The sequence below is a fragment of the Dunckerocampus dactyliophorus genome, chromosome 20 (assembly GCF_027744805.1).
Source record: "Dunckerocampus dactyliophorus isolate RoL2022-P2 chromosome 20, RoL_Ddac_1.1, whole genome shotgun sequence".
In the NCBI taxonomy this organism is placed as follows: Eukaryota; Metazoa; Chordata; class Actinopteri; order Syngnathiformes; family Syngnathidae; genus Dunckerocampus; species Dunckerocampus dactyliophorus.
The window spans coordinates 13,977,767-14,000,822 of record NC_072838.1 but is presented as its reverse complement, the minus strand read 5'-3'; the positions used below and the strand labels follow the sequence as shown (position 1 = coordinate 14,000,822).

The 23,056-nt window shown below is 40.9% G+C and overlaps 4 protein-coding genes across 10 annotated transcripts in view; 2 read left to right on the top strand and 2 right to left on the bottom strand.

Moving 5' to 3' along the window:
• Positions 1-167: 167 nt before the first annotated feature.
• Positions 168-10,027, bottom strand: srfbp1 (serum response factor binding protein 1). 2 transcript variants are annotated; one of them, XM_054763746.1, is made up of 3 exons: positions 9,872-10,027; positions 2,435-2,923; positions 168-2,359 (listed from the first exon to the last, which is right to left on the bottom strand). In XM_054763746.1, the coding sequence occupies exons 1-3, from the start codon at positions 9,947-9,949 to the stop codon at positions 1,013-1,015; spliced, it is 1,914 nt and encodes a 637-aa protein (XP_054619721.1). In that variant the 5' UTR covers positions 9,950-10,027; the 3' UTR covers positions 168-1,012. The 2 variants fall into 2 exon arrangements, with proteins under 2 accessions (XP_054619721.1, XP_054619722.1); XM_054763747.1 differs by lacking the exon at positions 9,872-10,027 and adding an exon at positions 3,832-3,924 and having other exon boundaries at positions 494-2,359.
• LOC129173135 (macoilin-1-like) lies at positions 3,952-11,791 on the top strand. The gene is made up of 11 exons (XM_054763745.1): positions 3,952-4,207; positions 5,156-5,297; positions 5,387-5,513; positions 5,625-5,748; positions 6,393-6,571; positions 6,719-7,244; positions 8,144-8,302; positions 8,387-8,569; positions 8,639-8,759; positions 8,833-9,007; positions 10,386-11,791. The coding sequence occupies exons 1-11, from the start codon at positions 4,128-4,130 to the stop codon at positions 10,586-10,588; spliced, it is 2,019 nt and encodes a 672-aa protein (XP_054619720.1). The 5' UTR covers positions 3,952-4,127; the 3' UTR covers positions 10,589-11,791.
• A 256-nt stretch (positions 11,792-12,047) lies between these two features.
• Positions 12,048-22,054, top strand: ldlrap1a (low density lipoprotein receptor adaptor protein 1a). Of its 2 annotated transcripts, none has more exons than XM_054763761.1 (7): positions 12,048-12,211; positions 14,020-14,162; positions 15,169-15,281; positions 15,347-15,461; positions 16,840-16,908; positions 17,012-17,133; positions 17,751-22,054. In XM_054763761.1, the coding sequence occupies exons 1-6, from the start codon at positions 12,127-12,129 to the stop codon at positions 17,051-17,053; spliced, it is 567 nt and encodes a 188-aa protein (XP_054619736.1). In that variant the 5' UTR covers positions 12,048-12,126; the 3' UTR covers positions 17,054-17,133; positions 17,751-22,054. The 2 variants fall into 2 exon arrangements, with proteins under 2 accessions (XP_054619736.1, XP_054619735.1); XM_054763760.1 differs by having other exon boundaries at positions 16,837-16,908.
• Positions 19,707-23,056, bottom strand: part of fndc5b (fibronectin type III domain containing 5b) — a 72,745-nt gene continuing 69,395 nt past the window's right edge. For all 5 annotated transcript variants that reach the window (XM_054763753.1, XM_054763756.1, XM_054763757.1 and 2 more), the window contains one exon: positions 19,707-22,615. The gene's annotated coding sequence lies outside the window, so the exon portion shown is untranslated. The remainder of the gene's footprint in view (positions 22,616-23,056) is intronic.

Here is a 23,056-nt window from a genome sequence, read left to right as displayed (position 1 = left end):
TTTCGTGTTTTCAAATCTGGCAAATATGGTTCCGAAACAAACAACGAACACCGAAACGTCAATGGCGATTGTAAAGTCGACTTGTTTAAAATATGCTGTTAAACGTAAACACCATGTGACAGCACTGTTAGTCTTCAAAGCTTACAATAATTGTTATAAAGGATATCATGCTATTCAACATTTTCATACCGATACGATGATGGTGTAACTGATCTTATAACCCTGATACAAATATGTATGATACCTGTGTGACGTGCAAGATACATTACTTGTGCAGAGTAATTGTACATTTAGTAAAAAAAAAAATATTGTGAATATACAATGATTGTAAAGAGAGAACACCGTAGAGACCACGAGTACGTAACTACTATTGCTTCGAAGATTTACCTTTCGATGAAAATACTGATTGTAAATAATGTTGAGACTGAGTGGTAATTTGATGCTATATAAATAACTGAGGTGTGAGTTAAACTCCAGAAAACCTACTGGAGTTAAGTAGCTAAAAAACATCAGTCTTTGGATGTTGACAATTATGTTTTAATACACTTATTAGAATAGAATAAGCATATTTAGCTAATGATAATGATGATCGTGGTAGTGCATCGAATACTATTTAATCACATTTTCCATTGTTTTCCCGAACTACAATATGAAACAAAATTGATTATGGTAAATGGGTAAAACATTAAGAACGTTAACTCTGCTCATATAACACGCAATACATACATAATTAAATTACTATGAAGCTTTAACTGATACTCTTAAATAATATCTTGGAAATAAGCAGAGTACTTTAGGCACAATACTAAAACAAGAGATGAAAACATGACATCCAACAAAGAAGGTCAAAAGTTTTCATTCACGTATTTCACTTTCTTACATTTGGAAATCACTGTATTGAAACAAAATATTAAAATATTATTTGAACAATACCCTTTTCAGGCGATAAAGATCATCAGCTAGCTGAGTTGCTAAAAAAAAACAGCCCAAAATTAACATGGAAGCAAACACATCAGTCATCATCATCAAACTTAATCTTCTTTCCCTGAAAAGCCAAAATTTGCCCCTGCTGCTCCTTTCTTTTCTTACTGGCCTCCCATGAGGGATGAAGGGCCTGTTGTGGTGCCTGATGGGAAAAGCCACTGCCACCTCTGCGATCATGTTGCCTCCGATCATTGCCTCGGCCACGCCCACGCCCTCTGAAGGTTGTCTCCTCAGGCTGGAGACGTCTGGTATCAGGGTTCTTGTCTGTTGTTCCTTTCTCTTGCTTTTGGAACCTGCTGTGTTTATCATTATCTCGACTTCCTCTGCCCATCGGCTTCTCTCGACCCCTAAATGAATTCCCTCCTCTGCCCCTTCTTGGTTTTGACTGAGACAACGAGCAGAAGACAGTCTGAAGTTTGGGTGCTTTGGCCTTTAACCTTGACTCAAGCTCATCAAGTTCACTCTGAATCTTATCTGCTGGTTTTAATGTTTCCTCTTTTCTCGCGTGCACCTCAACTTTCCCCCCCTCATTCTTCTTCTTTTTCTTGAATTTGCTCACTTTGCCCACAAAAAAGTCATTATCACTGTCGCTGCCCTCCGACTGAGACGACTGTTTGTGGAAGCGTTCCTCTGTGCTGTCGTCAAAATAGGGTTTGTCCTCATCATCTGATATCTCCGAATCACTCTGGTCATCTCGTTTTGTTTGAGTCAGCTCAGGAAGCGGTTTAGGTTTCACAGTACTGTCATCAAAGTCCGGTTTGTCCTCGTCGTCATCAGATATCTCTGAATCGCTCTCTACCTCTTCTTTTGTCTGAGGCAGCTCCGGCACCAGTTTAGATTTATTTTCTTGACTCTTAGCTTGTGGTTTCTTCACTTGTTCAGCAAAGTCACCCTCTTTGACTGATGCTGGCCTTAGGCTTTGAGTGTCCTTTTTAACTTTCTTTTCAGCAGGAGCAGCTTGAGTCTGTTCTATGGTATCCTTGTCAGAGTCGTGCGCTAGGGCACCTTCGTCCGTTACAGTCACTTCCTGTTCTATGGTATCCTTGTCAGAGTCGTGTGCTAGGGCTCCTTCGTCAGTGTCAGTCATTTCCTCTACTCCCGCACATACATTTTCACCCTTGACCATTTTTTCTACCTTTTCAGCCTGTAAGGGCTTCCCGTCTTCCTTTTTCACCTTTGCACTTCTTTCTTCCTGTTTTCCTGCCTTCCTCCTGTCATCTCTGAAGGCTTTCACAGCAGCCTTAATGTTCTCAATCTTCTTATTGAACTGTGGGTGCGAAGCGATGCGAGCCACAGCCCGGTCAGACATAGTTGACTTTGGGTTCTTACACACCTGCTCAAAGTTGAGAGTCTTTTGTAAGGCTGTCTTGGTCACCTGTGGGAAGAGAGACATTGTGGGATTAAAACTTTTCTTACATTTTGGACATATTATTTTAGCTATGCGACTTACAAGGTCTGGTTGGAGTATTTTCATTGCATGGATCTCCTCTATTAGTCTGCTAGCTCTCCTTTGATTCCGCTCAATGTCTGCCTCTTTCCCCTTCTTCTTCCTCAGCGCAGCAATCTGGCGTGTCAGCTTCCTGGTAACGAGTACCCTCACCCTTTTCATCTCTTTCCTCATATTCACCACCTCATTGTTCAAGTTCAGGACTCCAGGCTGCTTTTTGTCTTGAGTTTGGACGGGCTTTTTGTGTTTATTTGTGGACTGTTCTGCCACCATTTCCTTGCTACTGTCCTCTCCTTCACTGTCTTGTTTCGCCTCTCCTCCAACATCTTCCTCTTCTCTCACATGTCCTTGTTCATCCACTGCCTCTCCTCTCACGTGTTCCTTCTCCTCTTGGTTGTCTTCTTTTACTTCTACCTGTTCTCCCACTTCTCCCTTCTCCTCCTCATCAGTATTTGGCACCACTTCCTCAAACTTGTCCTCAGGGCTGATCATCTGTTAAAGCATGGACACAAGCATTGAACAGCGTAAACACATTAATATATTTGAAATCATAAAATTTAAATCCATCTATTTTTTATTCCGCTTGTCATCATCAGGGTTACAGGTGAACTTGAGCCTATATCCCAGGTGACTTTGGGAGAGTACAACCTGGACCGCCCGCCAGTCAATCACACAACCACTCTCACACATTTTCATCTATGGACAATTTAGAGCAGTGGTCCTAAATAGGTGGCGCACGGACCACATTCAAAGCTTTTCATTTGGCTTGCCAAACAGCACCCAAATAATGTAAATAACGGGTCCCCAACCAATGGGCCCTTCCCACGGACCAGTATCAGAAAACTTTCAGGTGCAATGATTAAAAAACATAAAAATACATTCTTAAAAAAATTCTGGCCCTTGGAAAAATGTAACCGAGGACCACTGATTTATTCATTAGACTAACATACATGTTTTGGGGACACTGGAGGAAGGGAGGAATAGAGATACATTCCTCAGAGACACTAACCACTAACCCACCATCAAATTTGAATCTGAATCACAAATATGAAAACAGAATCTGCCAAGTTAGTAAAATTATTTTCGCCTCTAGATGAGCACTTCAGTTATTCTAGTATGGCATAGAGGCTTGGCTTGCAAAGATGTACATTTTTCATTCGGCTGCATGTCATATTCCTTCAACCAAAGAACACGTGTAACGTGTCGTGCAGTTGATTACATTCGTAAACAGGAGTGAATGCCGTGGTTGTGACAATCACTAAACGCAAACGTGGTGGCGTGAGCATGCCTGGCTAAGTCGTACAAAGTTGCATGGATTAACGTCCGGGCGAAGTTAAACTAACAAAACTAAAATATTACCAAAAGGTTACAGAATAATATGTAAATACGTCAACTCTTACCGTTGATTAATGACCAATAAACGCTCAAAATGGAAACATTTCTATCGAGTCGCTAGGGGCGGCCATGTTGAACGTACGTCTCTGATGTCGTCATCACGTCAGACGTAGAGAAGGGCACGCGGCGTGTCGTGAAAAGGGGAGGTCCTTTCGCAGACTGTTATTATTTATTTCTTTGTTTCATGTGTACTTAACAATGGTGGCTAATTGAAGACATGCTTGTATTATTAGCCTGAGCGAATGACAGCCCCTTGCTCCACTTACCACACCGACATAACGGGCGAATCATCGGGGGGAGGATGAAGCGGCGCAATGCGGACTGCAGCAAACTCAGACGGCCGTTAAAACGGAACCGAATCACCGAGGGTATATATAGCAGGTACAAAAAATGGGTTGGAGGGAAGCTATTGTATGACAATGGCGCCTCTCGATATGGCGACATCGGGCTTCCAGGCTGTGCTTTTCATTCATGTTTAATATGAATGTACATTTCCACACATTTAAAGGGCTAAATGGACATTGGTTAATGCAATGGGCCTGAATGTGGTATTTTGTTGCTGGCTAGCTAGCTCATTTAAATCTGGAGCCATTTTTACTAGCCATTTACGGGCCATTGATTGAATTGTAGCTTGTGAATATGCATGACTTTAAACACATTATTTTGACTGAGAAGTATAATAATGTCAGGATGTGGATGTTTTTGTGTATTCCCTTTGCTAAATAAGGCATCCATTTCCGGTAGATTGACCATGTACGGTCAATATAGATATAAACATTTTTACACAAAGTATTTAAATTTAAAAGACAACATGTATATTTCGGATGATAATAAATGTATAAAACATGGCCAGTTATTAAACCTTTTACACCAAGTACCACAGTTTAAGAAAAAACAACCAAAAAAACACACTTGTGGAGTTGATAGGTGAAGCTTAAGTATCGCGAGATTTGGTTTTATTTGTCTTAATTAGGGGTTCAGCTCATATTCCTCCAGAAAACATTTTGGCGTATTCAACTTCAGAGGAAGAAACCTTGACTTACCACAACCTGTACTGACATTTTTTTTTTATATTTCAGCAAAACTTGAATACAATTTTCAATATGTGTGATTATTTTATGTGTATAGTTCAAATATAATTAAAACATGTATATCTCGGATGTTCCTGCATACCACAAGATTGAGCCCACGTACCACATGTGGTAGTCCTACTACAATTGACAATCAATGCTACAGGCCATAAATGCACTTTCTAAACACTTAAATGACCCTGATAGCAAAAATCATGTATGAATTTCAGGAGATTCACATTTTTGTCCTCTCCCACAGTACATTTCTGTATCTGAAGTTCCTGGTTGTGTGGGTGCTGGTGCTGCTGGCTGACTTTGTGCTGGAGTTCAGGTTTGAGTACCTGTGGCCCTTCTGGCTTTTCCTCCGCAGTGTCTATGATTCCTACAGATATCAAGGACTGGTAATTATTTTCCTCCCCCTTTTGTAGTTGCAATGATTAAAAGTCACAATCTAGTCCCTGTAAGAATGATGATTAATGTTCTCTTTCAGGCATTCTCCTTCTTCTTCGTATTCGTGGCGTTAACGTCAGACATCATTTGCCTCCTCCTCATCCCCGTTCAGTGGCTGTTCTTTGCTGCCAGCACTTACGTATGGGTCCAGTATGTGTGGCACACAGGTTAGTTCATGTCAATTATGATGTTTTTGTCAAAGCCTGAAGGATTGAATCTAACATACCAAAGGGTACATACCCACACGCTAATTGTCTTCACATGCATTTGACTCTTAGAGAGAGGAGTTTGTCTACCCACTGTATCGCTGTGGATCCTGTTCGTGTACATTGAAGCTGCCATCCGCTTTAAAGATCTGAAGAATTTTCACGTTGACTTGTGTCGACCTTTTGCTGCTCACTGGTAGGTCTTTCAATTACGTCGTATTCTTTCAGGATACAGTTTACTGCTTGACTTGACACCAAGTTGTTCAAATTCCAAAACGGCGTCATGTTCAAGTGAAGTCATTTGTTACACACTCGCCATCATAAAACCTTTATTATATGCTGTAATACAACATAAATGAAGCAAAACTGCTCGGCCTGTAAAAATACCTGAAACATAACTGACATGCAGCATGAAGGTGTTGTCGATTGATACTGTCATCTAGTAGCGTTTTCTATGTTTTATTATACCACAATGGTAGTGTAGTGTAAAAATGAATCTTATGTATGTCATTGATCATACTATGATATTGTACAGTGCTGCAAGACGCTTTGCCCTGTCGCAATTATGGTTATCATTACACCTTTCTACTGTGGCGGAATAAAAAGCATTTTTAGAAAATGTTGTTTGAACTCCAAATAATACAAATTTGACACTCTGCGGTCCCGCTTTAGGAAGAAACGTAGTCTTGCCACAACCTACACTAACATTTATTGCCATGTGTGCTTAAAAACTGCACATTCATCTTTCCTGTATTATCACAATAAAATTAAATAATGAATACAGAGCAGAAATTCTCCATATTTGTCCTTTTTTTTTTTTTTTTTTTTTTCTCCTTCTAGTATCGGCTACCCAGTTGTTACTCTAGGCTTTGGCTTCAAAAGCTACGTGAGCTACAAGATGCGACTAAGGAAACAGAAGGAGGTGCAAAAGGAGAATGAGTTCTACATGGAGCTGCTACAACAGGCTCTACCTCCAGAGCAGCAGATGCTACAGCGACAAGAGAGAGAGGCAGAGGAGGGTGAGATATGCATGCACTGAAGCAGCTTTCATGAAACAAGGAAATGAGGGTTAATACAGAAAATGTTTAATTTGTTGCAGATGTACAGTACTGTACATATCGACTTTAATCTGACCATTTTTGTTTCCTTTCTTCCCCCTGCTTTAGCCAAAGGGATTTCAGAGGCAGAACCCTCAGTAATGTCACAAAACGGGGGACCTCCCGGTAAGAAAAGCACCCCAGTCCTATTGCCAGAGCTGGAATACCGGGAAAAAGGGAAGGACAGCACCGCAAAAGAGCGGGAAGGAAAAAAGCAAAACAGTATTGGAATCAATAACAACATTATACACTCACTGGACTCCAAACTACAGGAGACGGAATACATAGAAAACTACATCAGGGCAAAGAAACTGAGTAACGACGTGGCGGGAGATAATGCACACGGTGACGCCAACGGAAATGCCGCTTCCAAGGAGGAAGCGGTGGGAAGTGGGAAGAACTACAAAAATGCTTCTGGAGGTGGCATCTCCAATTCACCTCCCCGGAATCACAGTTTCAGCAACGGCAGCGTTCAAATGGGTTCCTCAGCCAGTAAGAATGAGAAGAAGCAGAAAGGGAACGGGAAAAGTCAGAAGGATCTGGTGGAGAACTGCATCCCGAACAACCAGCTGGGAAAAGTGGATGCTTTAGTACGGTAAGTGACATTTGATCTTAGTGACGCTTGAGTCCTAACACATTCATATAATAAAGTGTCATACTGTAAATGTTCTAATTAATGCCCAAGTAACTGCAGAGTTGTCTGATGCTTGGTCTACAAAAGCAAATCACAGGTTCTCAAGTTAGCATTAAGAACTGTGGCTGCAGGCAACCTCCTGATTTAGTTTTTATTAACTCCACAAGATCACAGTAGATATAATTTGAAAAATCACATGTGCACAGCATCCAGCAGCATTAGCTACCTCTACATGCACTTGAAAAGTAGCCATTTAGCTGTTGGTGTGAAACCTATGCGTGTTATACTTTCTGTACTGTTGTTTACATTTGAACTCAACACCGGTATTTATTCTGGATGAGCACCAAAACGAGTATTACAACATTGGTTGTGTAGCTGCTGTGCTGTGCAATACACATACAGTTGTTAATAAATGTGACCATGTGCTCAAAAAGAGTTCCTTTCCACTTTTTCATGCACACCAAATCATTAAGTTCAAAAAGTCACTTGCCATACAGTTTCAACAGCCCACACTGTGGCCTAGTGGCCACACAGTCAGAAGACCTGGGTCCAAATCTCCGTTCGGGCATCTCTCTGAGTACTCCAGCTTCCTCCCACACTCCCCAAAATGTGCATGTTATGCATTTGAGACTTAAATTGTCCATAGGTGTGAATGTTCGCGTGAGTGGTTGTTTGTCCATATGTGCCCTGGTATTGGTTGGTGACCAGTCCGGGGTGTACTCTGCCTCTCGCCCGAATCTGCTGGGGTAGGCTCCAGGTCACCCGTGACCCTAATTAGGACAAGCGGTATAGAAAATGGATGGATGGAGTTTCAACTTTAAGAAATTGTCTGGGTTTTTTTCCCCTCCCCTGGTGAAAAGGCTGGAGCAGGACGTAAAGCGCCTAAAGGCAGACCTCCAGGCCAACAGGCAGCTAGAGTCCGACCTGCGGTGTCAACTGTCCACTCTGAGCAGCCAAGACCGCAGCCTCCGCTCCGAGTTGGGCCAGCTCCGGCAGGACAATGATCTGCTCCAGAACAAGTGAGTGAAAACACAAACTTAATAACGTGTTTTACTACCTGGATATCGGCAACTAAGTGTTCATGTTACGGTTTGCTACTTTAGGCTCCACGGTGCCGTCCAAGCCAAACAGAAGGATAAGCAGACCATCTCACAGCTGGAGAAAAGGTTAAAAGCTGAGCAGGAGGCTCGCACCTTGGCTGAAAAACAGCTGGCCGACGAGAGGAAAAAGAAGAAGATGGAGGAAGCGACGGCTGCCAGAGCAGTGGCTTTGGCCGCAGCCACAAGGTACTTGCTGCAGAAAGTTGACACTGAAGCAGTGGATTGCACTCTTAAAGGTTCTGTATTCTGTTACAGAGTGGAGTCCACTGATTCCTTGCGTGGTCGAATTAGAGAACTGGAGACAGAGTGCAAGAAGCTCAGCATGGACATGAAACTCAAGGAGGAGCAGATTAGGGATCTGGAGGGCAAGTGTCAGGTAAGACTCCACAAAATAAGTTTCATGTACTTTTGTGGCGTAACACTCATAACTCCTGAATTTTGTCTTGCAGGAGTTGCGGAAGTATAAAGAGAATGAGAAGGACACAGAGGTGCTGATGTCTGCACTGTCAGCCATGCAGGAGAAGACTCAGCACCTGGAGAACAGCCTCAGCGCCGAGACCAGGATCAAGCTGGATCTGTTTTCTGCACTGGGGGACGCCAAGAGGCAGCTGGAGATAGCGCAAGGTATGGCTCCTCCAATACTGATTTGACAGTGCTCGGGACACCAAAAAGTTTTGGGGGGGAAAAAGTACTCTCAAAATGGGTTTTTTTTGTTGTTGTTGTTTTGTTTTGTTTTTTTTTTTTGGTCATACTGCTGTCAGAGATAAATAACTATAAAATATGAGTGAAATTAATGCAAAAATACAAGAGCAGTGAGCAGCTATGGCTGGTTATCTAGCCCTGGCATGATATCCCATACTATTTATTCTAAGATTTGTAGAATATACCTCGTTAAAAAGAATTTTATGCAGCAGACGCAGTCAAGCAGGTTGAAATAATGCGTACACCCCACATGACATGTTCTGGTCGACAATCGGATCGTAACAATCTAACATTTTGTTTTGTTAAGATAACATGGTATCTCAGCACCGAAACTCTGCCCCGCCCTCCCGAAGTCATGGGCGGTCCCGCGGCAAGGGATGCACTCATATTGGGAGTACCTACTTTGGCACAATACTGGCAACCAGGTTCCAACAATCATAGTCATGAACACAAACAGAGAAAGTGGCACATTCACTGATATTGTGTTGTGATGAGTATTATTGTCAGTGATAGCCACTAAGAGCTCTATGCGCACTGCACAGAGCTGAAGACTAGTGACAGTGATTGTTGTTTAGCTAGCAATTTTGCATGAAAACCCATATAAGATTCATAGACGCTGCAATCAAAAGCGACCCTCTGGATTCATTGGCGCGCTACAACAGATGCCACATTAGCTGCCTAGCACATCATAACCAAGCCAGTTATGAATTAACACTTCATTAGCCCAGCATTACTCGGCTGGCTCCTGTAGAGAATATTAGTAGAAAAAAATGTGCATTGACTTACGACCACCTTGGCGTGTTTTTCCACGGTCCATTGTGGTTTTTGACTTCTCATTTCCAGCGCGGGGCAGTAGCAAAACATTTGTCTCTCGATGTTTTGCCGTATGGCGTCTTTTGGAAATGTGAAGAAGCTTACTCCGTCTCCTCGAGTGTTCCACAGAAGCCTTCAACACAACTAGCGGGCATAATAGAAAAAATATATAAGAAACAGAAATTCATCCAGAACTGGACCACAACAACTGAGGAAAGCATTGAACTAACGATAACTTCCTGGTAGGAACTTATTGGGTAAATGTCATTTTGTCCTTCTCCAGTCTCTGGAAGATGTGTTTAAAAAAAAAAACTGTAAATAACATGGGAAATTTGCTTTTGAATAATATTAACAGTGAAAATAAGTAACGTGTTCTGGTGTCATGAGCACTTTAAAGTTTAAACAAACCAAATATGGTCGATGGGTTTTCAAATTATGCAACAGGTAGCGCCCATCTCATCTGTGTGTCTCTCCCCTGCTCATGCAGGCCAGATCCACCAGAGGGAGCAAGAGATTGCAGAGCTCAAGCAGAAGATAGCGGAGGTGATGGCAGTGATGCCCAGCCTCTCCTACTCGTCTGACAGCAGCAACCTTAGCCAGGTGACCCCCCACTACTCCTCCAAGTTCATGGACAATAGTCCCTCCTCCCTGGACCCGAATGCCTCAGTCTACCAGCCCCTCAAAAAATGACTCTAATGTGACTAAAACCTTTTTTTTTTTTTTTTTTGTTAATCTCTCGGTTTCAGTTCGGGTCAATCTGAGTTTACAAAGGCCCTGACAGTGTTTGCACTTGAAGTACACAAAATATACATATCTGATTTTAAAGGGAGGTTTTCAGGGGAGGTTTGTCAAGTTTAATTTGATTTGTAGGAGATAAGAATGAAGATGAAAGAGCCATTGTACGTTGCTTTGTGTCAGTCTTTTTGTTTTCTTCAACGCGCAGGCCATAACGGATCATCTCTAACGAAAAGGTACTGAAGACATCAAGTGAGAGAGACATGAATGTAAAACTATTCATGCTTTCAGATCCATGTTATGTTCAACACTGATTGTTCTGACAATATGCACTTCCACTTAAAACTAATACATTTTCCTGCTTAATTTGTTGTCTAAATGCTGTCATTGCCACCACTCCAGGATTGATCATGGCACTGCCAAAACCTGAAACCCCACATGTTTGCTGCCAACACCTTTCCTTTCCATGTGGACAAAATTAGTTGCAGATTTTACAGTGCCTTGCAATTCTGCAATTTCTCTTACAAATACTTTGGCTGTTTCGTTTTGCTATTTAAAGGCAAACGCAATCAAAGCCTGCGTTATGTCTGGCTTTCATAGTGACCCAGTCTTGGTCTGCCAAACATCAACCAAACTGTCTTCTCTCCTCATGCCTAACAGTTTGGCTCTTTTTGTTTACAACAATGTACATGAACATACAGAGGAATGTTTATTTAAGTGCCAAGTGTTGCTATGTGTTTTCCATTCAAGTATATAGCTATCATATTTTCATTTGCAAAAAGGGTGCTGTAATTTCTTCTTTTTTTTTGGTCAGTAGAAAGTATCTAGATGGTGTTGTGTTTACAAGGCTGACTGGTTGTCACTTTTGATTGTGTTTTCCTTCATGTATTTATAACTGGATTTAATCACGAGGTAGTAGAGTATTTCATATTTCCCACCATTCTCTCTTTTTTTTTTCAGACCGGGAAGGATTATGTGAATGAACCATTAATTATGTTTGTGCAGTCTATCCTGTTGTTGTGGATCATTTTGACATTGTGAATTCAGTTGTAAAGAAAAGAAAAGGGAAAGAAAGGTAAAGTGGCTTGTGTTCTCATGTTTTCTAATGTCATTTTTGAAGTGACGGCCCAATTATTAAAGTTGCTGGAGGCAGTGCAAGCAAGCCATGTCGTAATATCTGTGCCAGACAAACGTATCTTCACCAATCACGTATAATGACGCAATCAGAAACTTGATCGAATAATCAACTTTAGACAAAACTACCAAGCAATACAACGCACGAATAAACTATATTTGTTAATATTTCGACATAAACCCCAAGTCTTTTTGCGCGAAGGGCTTTGAAAGAAGCACTGCGGTGCATGTTATATCACGTGCATTGAAAGATTTCCGACAACACATGAACGCACCACAGTGCCGCAACACTACGCCTGCCCTGAGGTTTGACTTAACTTTACATACGTTACCGGTATTTATGCACTTTTTACGCCGATATGGATGCTCTAAAGTGGGCTGGGAGAGCCATTATTCGGAGACCCAGTTTGGTTAAACAATCCTGGACTGCCGGAAGACACAGAAGTAAGTGATAAGTGTTAACAGAAAAACACATAAAAAGAAACATTTGTTGGCTAGCAAAGTGGCTCACTCTTTAAATGTTTATTTTTCTTTTCCTGTGCCATATAGTCTGTGAAATACATTTATTACATATATTTTCGGTGAAGTTTTATCATTGGAACACCAGCTAAATATGAAAACCCTGTGTTTGTTATTAAAAAGAGAATGCCCCATTAAGTAATACAGTTTCCAGATGTGTCGTACTTTGTATAGTTCATGTATATTTAATATCTTCTAACTTCCAGAACACCCAAAATTCTTATTGACCTGTAAATGTCACAGGTCAGGGTCTCGACATGACCAAGTGTCTTCACATTGGTGTCTCTTCTCCAACTTCAAGGGCAACTTTTTTCCCCATTGTGGCCATTTCAGACCCGTTCAGTGCACTAAACGTCACTTGATCTTATTGTGTAAGATTTCAATGAAGCATTCAAAGCCTTTGAAGCCCCCTTTGCTTGAAAATGAGAGGCAGAAACGCTGCAGAAGGTTGTGGACGAGGAGTCGGAAACCTTTCATCTGGCCTGCCAATGTAATAAAACAAATACACCCTCAGAGGAACTGTATTTAACAAGGTATTAACTAATCACTGATTATTGGACAAAAGAAAGCTTCAGCCACTGACCCGCTTGTTGTAGTAAGCAGCTCATTGTAGTATAGAATACAGGATTGGGCTTCAAGGAACACATTCCTCACCAGCGCCGACCCATATTGACTACGCCAGGTTTGACCCAGGCCTGCTCCATCAATTGTGAATGTACACACTGACCAAACAGAGATACGGACCCAGATCTCCTGACTGTGCGGCCAACATGCTAACAGCTAGGCCACCGTGTGACACCCCTATGTGCGTAAAATAATGAAAATACACAACACACAAAAAAAGAACATCACAGTAAAATCTATACTCCATCATGCCAGTTATGTTGGTAAGAAATCGTGTGGACTAATCCCAACTGGACGCCACTGTGGCACAATAGAGTGCACTACTTGCCTGCAAAGAGGAAGAACATGGCCGCTCAATGCAAAGTTGGCATGTACACAGGAGTTCAGAACGTGTTACAGCTGGAGATGTACAATAACTTTGCCAAGACACAATTATCCTAGTACTAGTACTGAGTTGCCAGCTATTTAGACAATAATGGCTGTGTGTTGAGTCATTTACAGTGCATAGTCGATCTATACTGCAATACAAGTATATACAAGTATAACAAGTTACAGTAATTTGTAGTGAAGGTGCACATACTGTATGTGTGCATGTGTACTGTGTACTGTATATACACTGTATAGTACATACTGTATGCACACATACAGTATGTACTATACAGTGTATATACAGGACGATACATTGTATCCCAGTGGAGGTAAAATGCTAGTAAAGGGGATGATTTTCAGGGTAATGGTCTTGTTTTCTGCTCGAGCCTTCCACCTCCTTTCTCTCTCTGAGGAAATGTATCTAAACACAACTCGAGGTCAGGGCCAAACAGGACCACAACTGATAAGAAACCACACAAGTTGCTCCTTAAGCAGATACCGTTTTGATGCTCCTCAAGATGTCCCTCCTAGCCTTGGAAATGAGTGTGATTCCTATATACTTGATTCTAACCACCTTTTTTTCCCACCATGGCTTATATACGTTGTTTTGGAAGTCATATATTTACACGGACGGTACCGCTGGCCTAGATATGTCATTTTTAGAAACATGAATGGCTTAAAAAGGCTGTTTACATGTCCCAGTTTGTCAAATATTGTTTGGGTTTTTTGCCTCCCTGCAGAGCTTCCGGAGAACTGGGCCGACACATGGGGAGCCATCCTAGAGGGGATGACCTTTAACCTCCATCACATTGGCATGACCTTGGTGGACCAGCCCCAGGGGGAAGACCTAGCAGCAGCGGCTATAAAGAGGATTATTGCCACGGTGGGAGTCTATATGCGCTGTACTCTCAGGGACACTTAATTAGGCACACCTGCACTATCTATCTATTCAGCTCAGTGAGAAACTAAATGAGTAAATCCACGAGTGTATTTCGGTCTTGTGAGCACACTATACAGTCATGGATAAAATAATTAGACCACCCTTGTTTCTTCAGGTTCTTGTTCATTTTAATGCCTGATACAACTAAAAGTGCTTTTGTTTGGACAAATATAACAGTGACAACAAAACTACCTCATAAGAGTTAAATGCTATAGCTATTCATGTAAGAACTTCAGTGATTTTGGTTATCATCAAGAAAACCATGGAAGTTGCTTGATATCAGCTCTTAAATTAAACTCTCATGAGCTATATTTGTCATCATCATTATATTTGTCCAAACAAATGTACCTTTAGTTGTCACAGGCATTAAAACGGATCAATAAACTGAAGAAACAAGGGTGGTCTCATCATTTTTTCCATGACTGTAGAAAGGTATAAAGGAAAAGTGTGATGATAACCATAGAACTAAGAATGGAATTTACTCTCTGGCCTCTCAGTACAATGTGAGCAAACAATTATTAAATGTCACTACTACTTATACTACACAACACTTAGTCATCCCAGCAGTACCTATAAAATGCCACTAGGTGACCGTATTGAGTGTGGCATGGGTTAGTACTTTTACTTTATTGTCATTTTATTATATAGTGCAGGGCTATTATGGGCGAAATCCGGCACGTGAATGACATCAGACCTGCCCACGAATTCAGTTCAAATCAATTTGGCAGCAGATTCCTAAAAATACCAGAGCATTCTTGTCACATAAAGGAAATGTCCTTAAAAATGGCAGAGATCTCCTGACACGTAAAGGATCTTTGACGAGACCTTTTGACTAAAACAGCAGAGCGGTCCTATCATATAGAGCAGGGGTGCCCAAAGTGTTGTTCAAATTGAACGTTTTTGCAATAAATCGTCTTAGAAAAGGTTACTAATATCAAATGACCAACAGGCTAAAGCCAGTGGGAAGAAGGCTGAGAAAGTCGCTCTTAAAGTCTCCCTTCAAGGCATCACTTTCTACGACATCGCCACCAATAGATGCATGGAAAATATCTCCATCTACAAGTGAGAGCATCTGTAATCGTCATTGCTGTACGATATACATATAACCTTTCACCTCCGACCTGCAGGATATCCTTCTGCACAGTGGACAAAGTGCACGACAGAGTGTTTGCATTTATCGCTGAGAGCACTCTCAATGGGACGGTGGCGTGCCACGCCTACCTGTGCTCCACGAGGAAAGTGGTATGGATGGCGTGTTTTTCTTAAGGGTTTTGATTGTTGTTTACACATATTCAAGTGCATTTATCTCCACTGGAACAGGCTAAGGCTGTAGCTTTGACAGTAGCGCAGGCTTTTAGAGTGACTCTTGAACTGTGGGAAGTGGCCAGAGATGGTAGGCAAATTTTGGGTGGGTCTTTAAAAAGAATAAATAAAACAAAATGATTTTGTAGAATAAAATAATTGGCAGCGCCTTTGCTTTTGAAAGAATATTTTACCTGTTTTATGACATACTGAATACATTAAGTAGCAAAAATCAATAGTCAATATGAATGTGTTTATTATAACGCTTGTTGTGCATTTTCCATGAATGGCTTTTTTCAGGCTTCTTCTTTCATGGCCTTATAGTTCTAGGTTTGGGTTTATCGTGCCACCTATTGCTTTGGCACTCATTTGGCAGCCTGCTAATATGTTGTAATTCTGGGTGTCACGCGACGAGAGGATACACGCGATTGGGTCCACGGGAATGAAACGAGATGACATTTTAACCTTTTTAAGAAAAGTACGCTGAAAAAATATATGACTGGACAAACAGACTTAATTTAAGTCACAAAACAATTTCAGGTACGTTTTGAAATGTTTATTGTCCCCCAAATTACTACAATATATAAACAATATTATTGTCAATATTTATTTTGAGACCAAATTAACCACTAATGTTATAATACATCATCATAATATAGAGAGATGTTTTTCTCACATGCAATTTGTACTGTCTGGCAAACACAATGCTGGCTTTTCAACTGTATTAAAGAGCAGCATCTCTTTTGCGATGTAGCAAGTACACTTTTGGAAAAAAAAAACTACACACGTAGATAGAGTATTTGTCCCGACAGCAAACACTCACTGAGAGGTACAGTACGCTCGACAAAGTAAATACAAATGGAACAAACAAAAGGTGTGCACTCACTTTTGGACAAATTCGGCACACGGGCTCGCTTCACTCTTATCTGCTATGCTAGAGGCCCCGCCTCCCCTCAGACACCAAGAGACTGTATAACTGACAAGAGGGCTCACTTAGCTCAAGCCTTTGCTTCATGGAGCAAACGTGCCCAGCGGCTGAAAAGAAGCACAGAGTGAGCCTTCTTCCTGCCTGTTTTGGAGGCAATACAAGAGGAAAACAGACACGCACGCGCCTGCTAATATATCGTGGCCGTGCAAAATGATTGAGTTGATTTTCATTTATCGCGCGATTGATTACTCTATTTTTTTAATCTCGCGAGATCTCGCGACCCCCGCTTTAAAGTGGCTTTCATGTGAACAAGATGTTTTTTTTTCCCTTTTGTAAACACTGGGGTGGACTTCCTGCACAAATAACCAAGTCATGTCGATGTTCTAGAAGCAAGAAGGCAAGTCGAGCCTAGTTGAGGTGGAGAGGTCAGCAGTAATTCCAACATGGACATTCTTAAAGGTAGCACCACTGCCAGCTCCAAGCACAGTCATAGACCTTGTTATACGAAAGTCAGCATTATTATGTTTATATTGATTCATATTATTATCCTCCATCTTGCAAGATGTTACCCCTGACAACCTGCTGGACTTTGAGGGCAATGTGACGAGTGGAGCGGAGACCAATAGCAACGTTGATCAGCTGGACAACCAGAGCACATCTGAGAGTATTAATAACCTCGCCTGGGTAAGTAAGATACTCACAATGATGCATATTACACTATATTGTGTAGGATATAAACCTTTTTTTTGAAATATAGAAAATACACAATGATTTGGATGACGCCTTCTCTAGGTGAGATTTACAAGATAAATATTTTAGTAGGTGATACTAATTATGGCAATTATGTTTGAAATACAGTATAAAAGCCTCATTTTGTAGTGCTTGACTCTACGGCGACACATGCTGGTGATTTCTGTGTACTGCATATTGGAGGACAAGGAAATGTTTGCACAGTGACTAGTAATAGTTCAACTATAATACTACAGTGTAATATACTATGATTAAATGATTTCTATATATGACACAATATGTAAATGTTCATATGTGGTAATTAATAACAGTTTTAAAGGCCAAACTTTGGTGTGTTTGTGTCTTTAGCTGTGCTCTGGACAGCTGTGGTTCAGTTCCAGGTGAAGTTGAGTATAGTGTTGTAATCTGAAATTAAAATCACTTTCCACCTCAACAGCACTGCTGCACCAAACCATACTGATTGTCTTGGCTGACCCTAATCACCTCTCAAAATATAGCGATCAGATCAAGCGTCAATCTGTTAAATGTAATGACTTCGTTTTGCCCCTCAGACTGGCCATGTCGCGTTCTAACTCCCAGATCCTGGACGCTGGGGTGACTCCCCAAGACTGGCTGACTGAACCCGACTGGGACGGCGCTGATGGAAACACCCTCACCTGCCGCTTCAGCTCCTGACCACCCTGACGCATCAAAAAGAGGCAAGTTTCACGAATGCAGGGTGACTTTGCGGGGTTTTACTGTCTATTTCGGAGTCCCAACGGCAGATTTGTGGACACAAACATAGACAGATGGCCTTAAAACACCAAAGCAATAATACAATTAATAATAATAATAATAATAATAATAACAATACATTTTGTCTTTGTCTTTCGTTGCTGCAAACATCCATAACACATTTATTGTTTATTCGTTGTCAGTTAACATACTTCACTTTGATCAGATCATTTAAGATAGATCTCTAAATTTAAAATAAATTGATTAGGTTGGTTTATTTTGGAATTGATTTATATTTTAATAATAATAACAATAATAATGGATTCGATTTTATAACCCTTTTCAAGGCACCCAAAGCGCTTCACATTGAAGTGAACCCATTATTCATTCACTCCTCAGTCACACACTGGTGGTGGTAAACTATATCTGTAGTCACAGCTGCCCTGGGGTAGTCTGATGGAAATGTGGCTGCCAACTCCTACGGCCTCTCCGACCACCACCAAACATTCATTCACATTCATACACCAGTGTGGGCAGCGCTGGAGGCAAGGTGGGTGAAGTGTCTTGCCCAGGGACACAACGACGGTGACTGGGTGGAGGGAGGATTGAAACGCTAACCTTCCGGTATTTATGTAATCCTTGTATCATGAACCTTGACCCAAATTACTGGCTAATTCAATAATATTGTGATATAATTTGTATTACATAATTATAATAATAAAACAGTCATTTAAATGTAGCTTTTTTCCGCCAGTATTAACGCTAAAATTTTAAAAAACAGTGTTGTTAAATGCTATTTTTACATCAACATGTTCCATGCATTTTGTAATTTCAGCACAAAAACTATTTGTAGTAAACAAATTTACTATTTTATTCTTATTTTTTACATTAATTTGAAGAAAAAAAAGCTCAACCTCCAGAAGTGGGTATAAAATGTATAAATTTGACCCAGCATTAATAACATTTTTGGGGATTTAACTCATTTCAACACACAAAAAAGTGGGTCCAACATTGATTTATTTTTTGGTATTTTTGTTTTAATTATTGAACTAAGAAATTATTTAAAATATTACATTGATATATTTTTTAAATAAAATTCAATTGTTGCCCTTTTTGCACATATTTTATTAATAATGATACAGGCCTAAAGGTCAACCCAATAACTTATCTTATCAATTAAATGAATACATGTATACAAAAAAAGGAGCAGCTGGGTTTCTACTGCTATCTTCTATTACTGAGTTCCGTATTCTCAATGATTTATGCCATCTGCATCATCTGCATTGGGAAAGATGAAATGAAAGAGGGTGCTCCATGTAACCAGCAGGTGGCAGTATTGTACCAGCCTCACCCATGAGGGTCCAACAGTGAAGTTGGGTTGGGTTACAAATTACTTTTCTGATGCTGAGCACACCTTCAGATATGTTCTGTCTATTGTCTTACAGCGTCAGCTGGCTTCCATGCTCCAAATTCAAATTGAGAGGAGAAAAAAGTATTCTTTTGACCAATACTATATGCTATAGTGACTTCTGTACGCACACGTTTTCCTTCCACGTTCTGCACGCGACCCTGTGACGTTGAAAGTCATGCGCTCCCTCCGTCGTACCGTCTGAGGCTCAGCCAATCAGTTTCTATCTGAACAGCGAGTCCCACCCTGCTTACTTAACCACCTGCATTATTTAACAGTCTTTCCTCACGCTTGGATGGAAGCATGCGGACAGGCTGAGAAAGTGCACTCTCTCAGTCAGAGAATGGACAATCACTTACTCTGCAATGGCTACAAGGTTGCGACGCCTCAACGGTCGAGTGAGAAAGATGTTTAAAAATGATACTGGAGGGGGGGAAAAAAACCTACAATTTTTGCGTTTATGGGTTGCAAGGCAACCGGAAAAAACAACAGTTGCATTATGTGTACATAAAGGCCTCGGAAATGTAATGATAACCAATGCAAGAAGTGAAAAATGCATGACCACCATGTACTGTATCCCACTGGGCATCCAGTTGAAATGTATTTGCTAACATATGGAGTAAGTGTGCACCAGAAATAACCCCAAAGTGCAGAATCGCACTTTGCAAGGGGCAAAAACTGTACAGTAAATTTTAGCAGCCTTGTTCCCCGTCACTGCTTGGTCAAAGATGCCTCTTCAATGAAGCTATTAGATGGGAAGTGATGCCAGCCTGCTTGGCCAAGTGGCGCAAGTCCAAAGCTGAAGTGTTTCCCCCGAGCAACCTCATGGAAAAGACAACTATTTTACATTTGTCAGAAGGATAAGCAAGGGGAAGTGTGTCTCAAAGACAACAAAACTCGGAGGAATGACAAGAATAAAAGCATGGGACCGGTCTATGTGCTGGATTACTGGGAATGGTTATGCAATGAATGGCTGTGTGCGTGGGGAAAAGCTAAAAAGTCTTTATAGGGATCATTTCAAAGGTCACTTGTACAATAATAGCTCACATATTAGAGGCCTCCACTCTAATTGACACAATGCCTTAATTGATCGTCCACTTAAATTATATCTTCAATTATACAGAATTATTCGTAAGTCTCCACGACTATGAATAGCCATGAGTCCTCCTCTCAAATAAACACCTCATGTTTTGCCTTTAGAAAAAAAAAAAAAGAGGGGCGCCACTAGGTAGCTGTTATTTTCTTTACTAGAGATATATTTCTAAGCGCTACAGTTTGAGAATACAGTGAAAATAAAGGCTGCCTCTCAAATAAACGCCTGCTTTTTTCCAACCCAGAGAAAAGCGGTGCAATTAGTTAGCTGTTATTACCTTGACAATTAATAGCCATGTTTCCAGTAAGCGCTGCTTTTTGACAGAGTACAAATAAAGGCCTCCTGTTGAATAAACGCCTCCTTTTTCCCCCTCAGGAAAAAAACACAAATCTGTGTGCCGATAAGTAGATGTACTGTAATTACGTTTAAGATAGCAACACTTCTAGTTGGCACTACAGCTGGTGGCAGTACAGGACAAATAAAGGCCTCCCATCCAATGGACGCCTCCTTCAAATAAACACCTTTTTTCCTCCTCAGGAAACAACAAGACACTTGTTAGCTTTACTGATCATTACTATAGAAACTTTTCCAATAAGTACTACAGTTGATGGCAAAGTACAAATAAAGGCCTCCCCTCCAATGGAAGCCTCCTTCAAATAAACACTCTGCAGGTGAGTCATTTGAAAAAGACATCTGTTTTAACGTCTGCTTCCTTCCATGTCTGTAATTTCCCAGTGCACATCAAAATAAACACAAATGGGCAAAAATTGAGCACTGAAAATATTTATTTCTTAATAATACATATATTACATAACACATACTTGGGCAGCCCCTAATTGTGTTTTTTAAAAAAAGAATTTGGCACTGACAGAAGATAATATGCGGTTTTACAACCAACCGATGCAGTATTTTGTGAAATGCCAACCTCTCCAGGTGTCAGTCCAAAGGGTGCGCTACTACCTTTGTAAAGACAGGACTGGGATGACCACTCTGAGCTAAAATCAAATCCAAAGGGTGCGTGTGGGCTGAGGCCAAATGAGGCAGAAAAGCGCTGCCGTGGGGGCCCAGAGAAAGACGGCTAATGGGAGTCTGAGGGCGTCTGTAATGAGAAACACGGGAGAGGGGGAGCAGAAACGGAGGGTAAGGGTGGTAAATGGGAGCACAAAGGTGGGCGAGTGTGGAAGGAGATAGCGCAGGGAAGGAAAACGGAGGGTTTGAGGGCAGAACACAAGATAAAAGAGTAACTGACTCCCTCGGCACACGTGCAGCGTTTCCACATTCAATTCAATCCTGCCTGTGTTATTGTTTCAGTTTGGCCACTGTATTAATGTAACAGTATGCTTATGTTGAGCATTTTCCACCATGGACAAGGCCAAAGGATGCATTGGATCGCAGGCAGGTGTACCTAATAATGTGGCCAATCAGTGTATTTAACATAATACACCCCACAGCAAACTACAATATTACAAATATTACTTATTGTGGCATGTAAGTAGGGGGGGTAGATAAATGTTGATTGTTTTTCAACCTACTGTCAATACAGAACTTTCTTTTTTTTTTTTTTTTTGCATTGAAGTGAATATTATTTGGTATAGTGTGGATTTTTTTCTTTCACAGCACAAATGAAATAATACAGTAATTCATCCACAAATACAGATAGTGTAGTATTTGTTTTTATAAAAAATCATCATGTATTCATCAGCAGTGCTACAATGTAACAAAAAAAAAAAGACACTGTTGGACACGCATCTTCGCCTCAATTTGAGTCATTATTTGTCGTGTGTGTTTTTTTTTCTTCTTGAGGTTAAGTGCATCTTCTCTGAAACCGAGCCACACCTTGTCCATACAGTGCATTATTCCCATCCGTGCGTCCTTTAGCGTTAACCGTGCGCCGATCAGGCGTACTTGCAGACCTAAAAAAAAAAGTCGCCAGACGTCCCTTTTGTTCCCCCTCCCATAACGGTCCTGGGATATTGCCATGTCGTATGAGAGCGCCATCTGGCTCGTGGAAGGAAAATGTCACATTTTATTCCTGAAATGTCAAGGGCGCCCAAAAGAGAGACGGAGGTGCATCACTAAACTGGTGACACAAACGGCGACCGCCCAGGAACTGAAAGGGATTTCGGTGTAATGTGCGGACAGTACGGCTTCTTCACTGTTAACATTGCAGCTTGTTCGGCTGCAGAATTGGCTCTCGGGGTCTGAAATAGAGGAAATACACTGTAATCGTTTTTTGTTTTTTTTTCCCTTCTCAGTCCCATTTAACCGTTTACCAGTTATCCCTCTCGCTAATATAATCCTGCCATAATTACCATGCAGACACTTTTAGCCAATTTGTGAGCAGAATCACGCACCAGCTTGTTTTAATTTTGGTGGAGATCCAGAAAAAGGTGCACGTTTGTTTTATCTTTTGTCAACAACGCAAATATTTTCTATACTTTTCCAGTAATTAATGCATATTAATGCAAAATGTCAGGTATAAGCAGGAGGTAACTGTCTACTAATGGATACATTTGAGGTTTTTTGTATTATTATGATAGATAATGTCTATTTCCATACCAGTTTTTGTTTGTTCAATCATGAATTGTTAAAAGTTAAAAGCATAATTTTTTTTTTTCCGGTTTTGGGGAAAAAATAAAAGA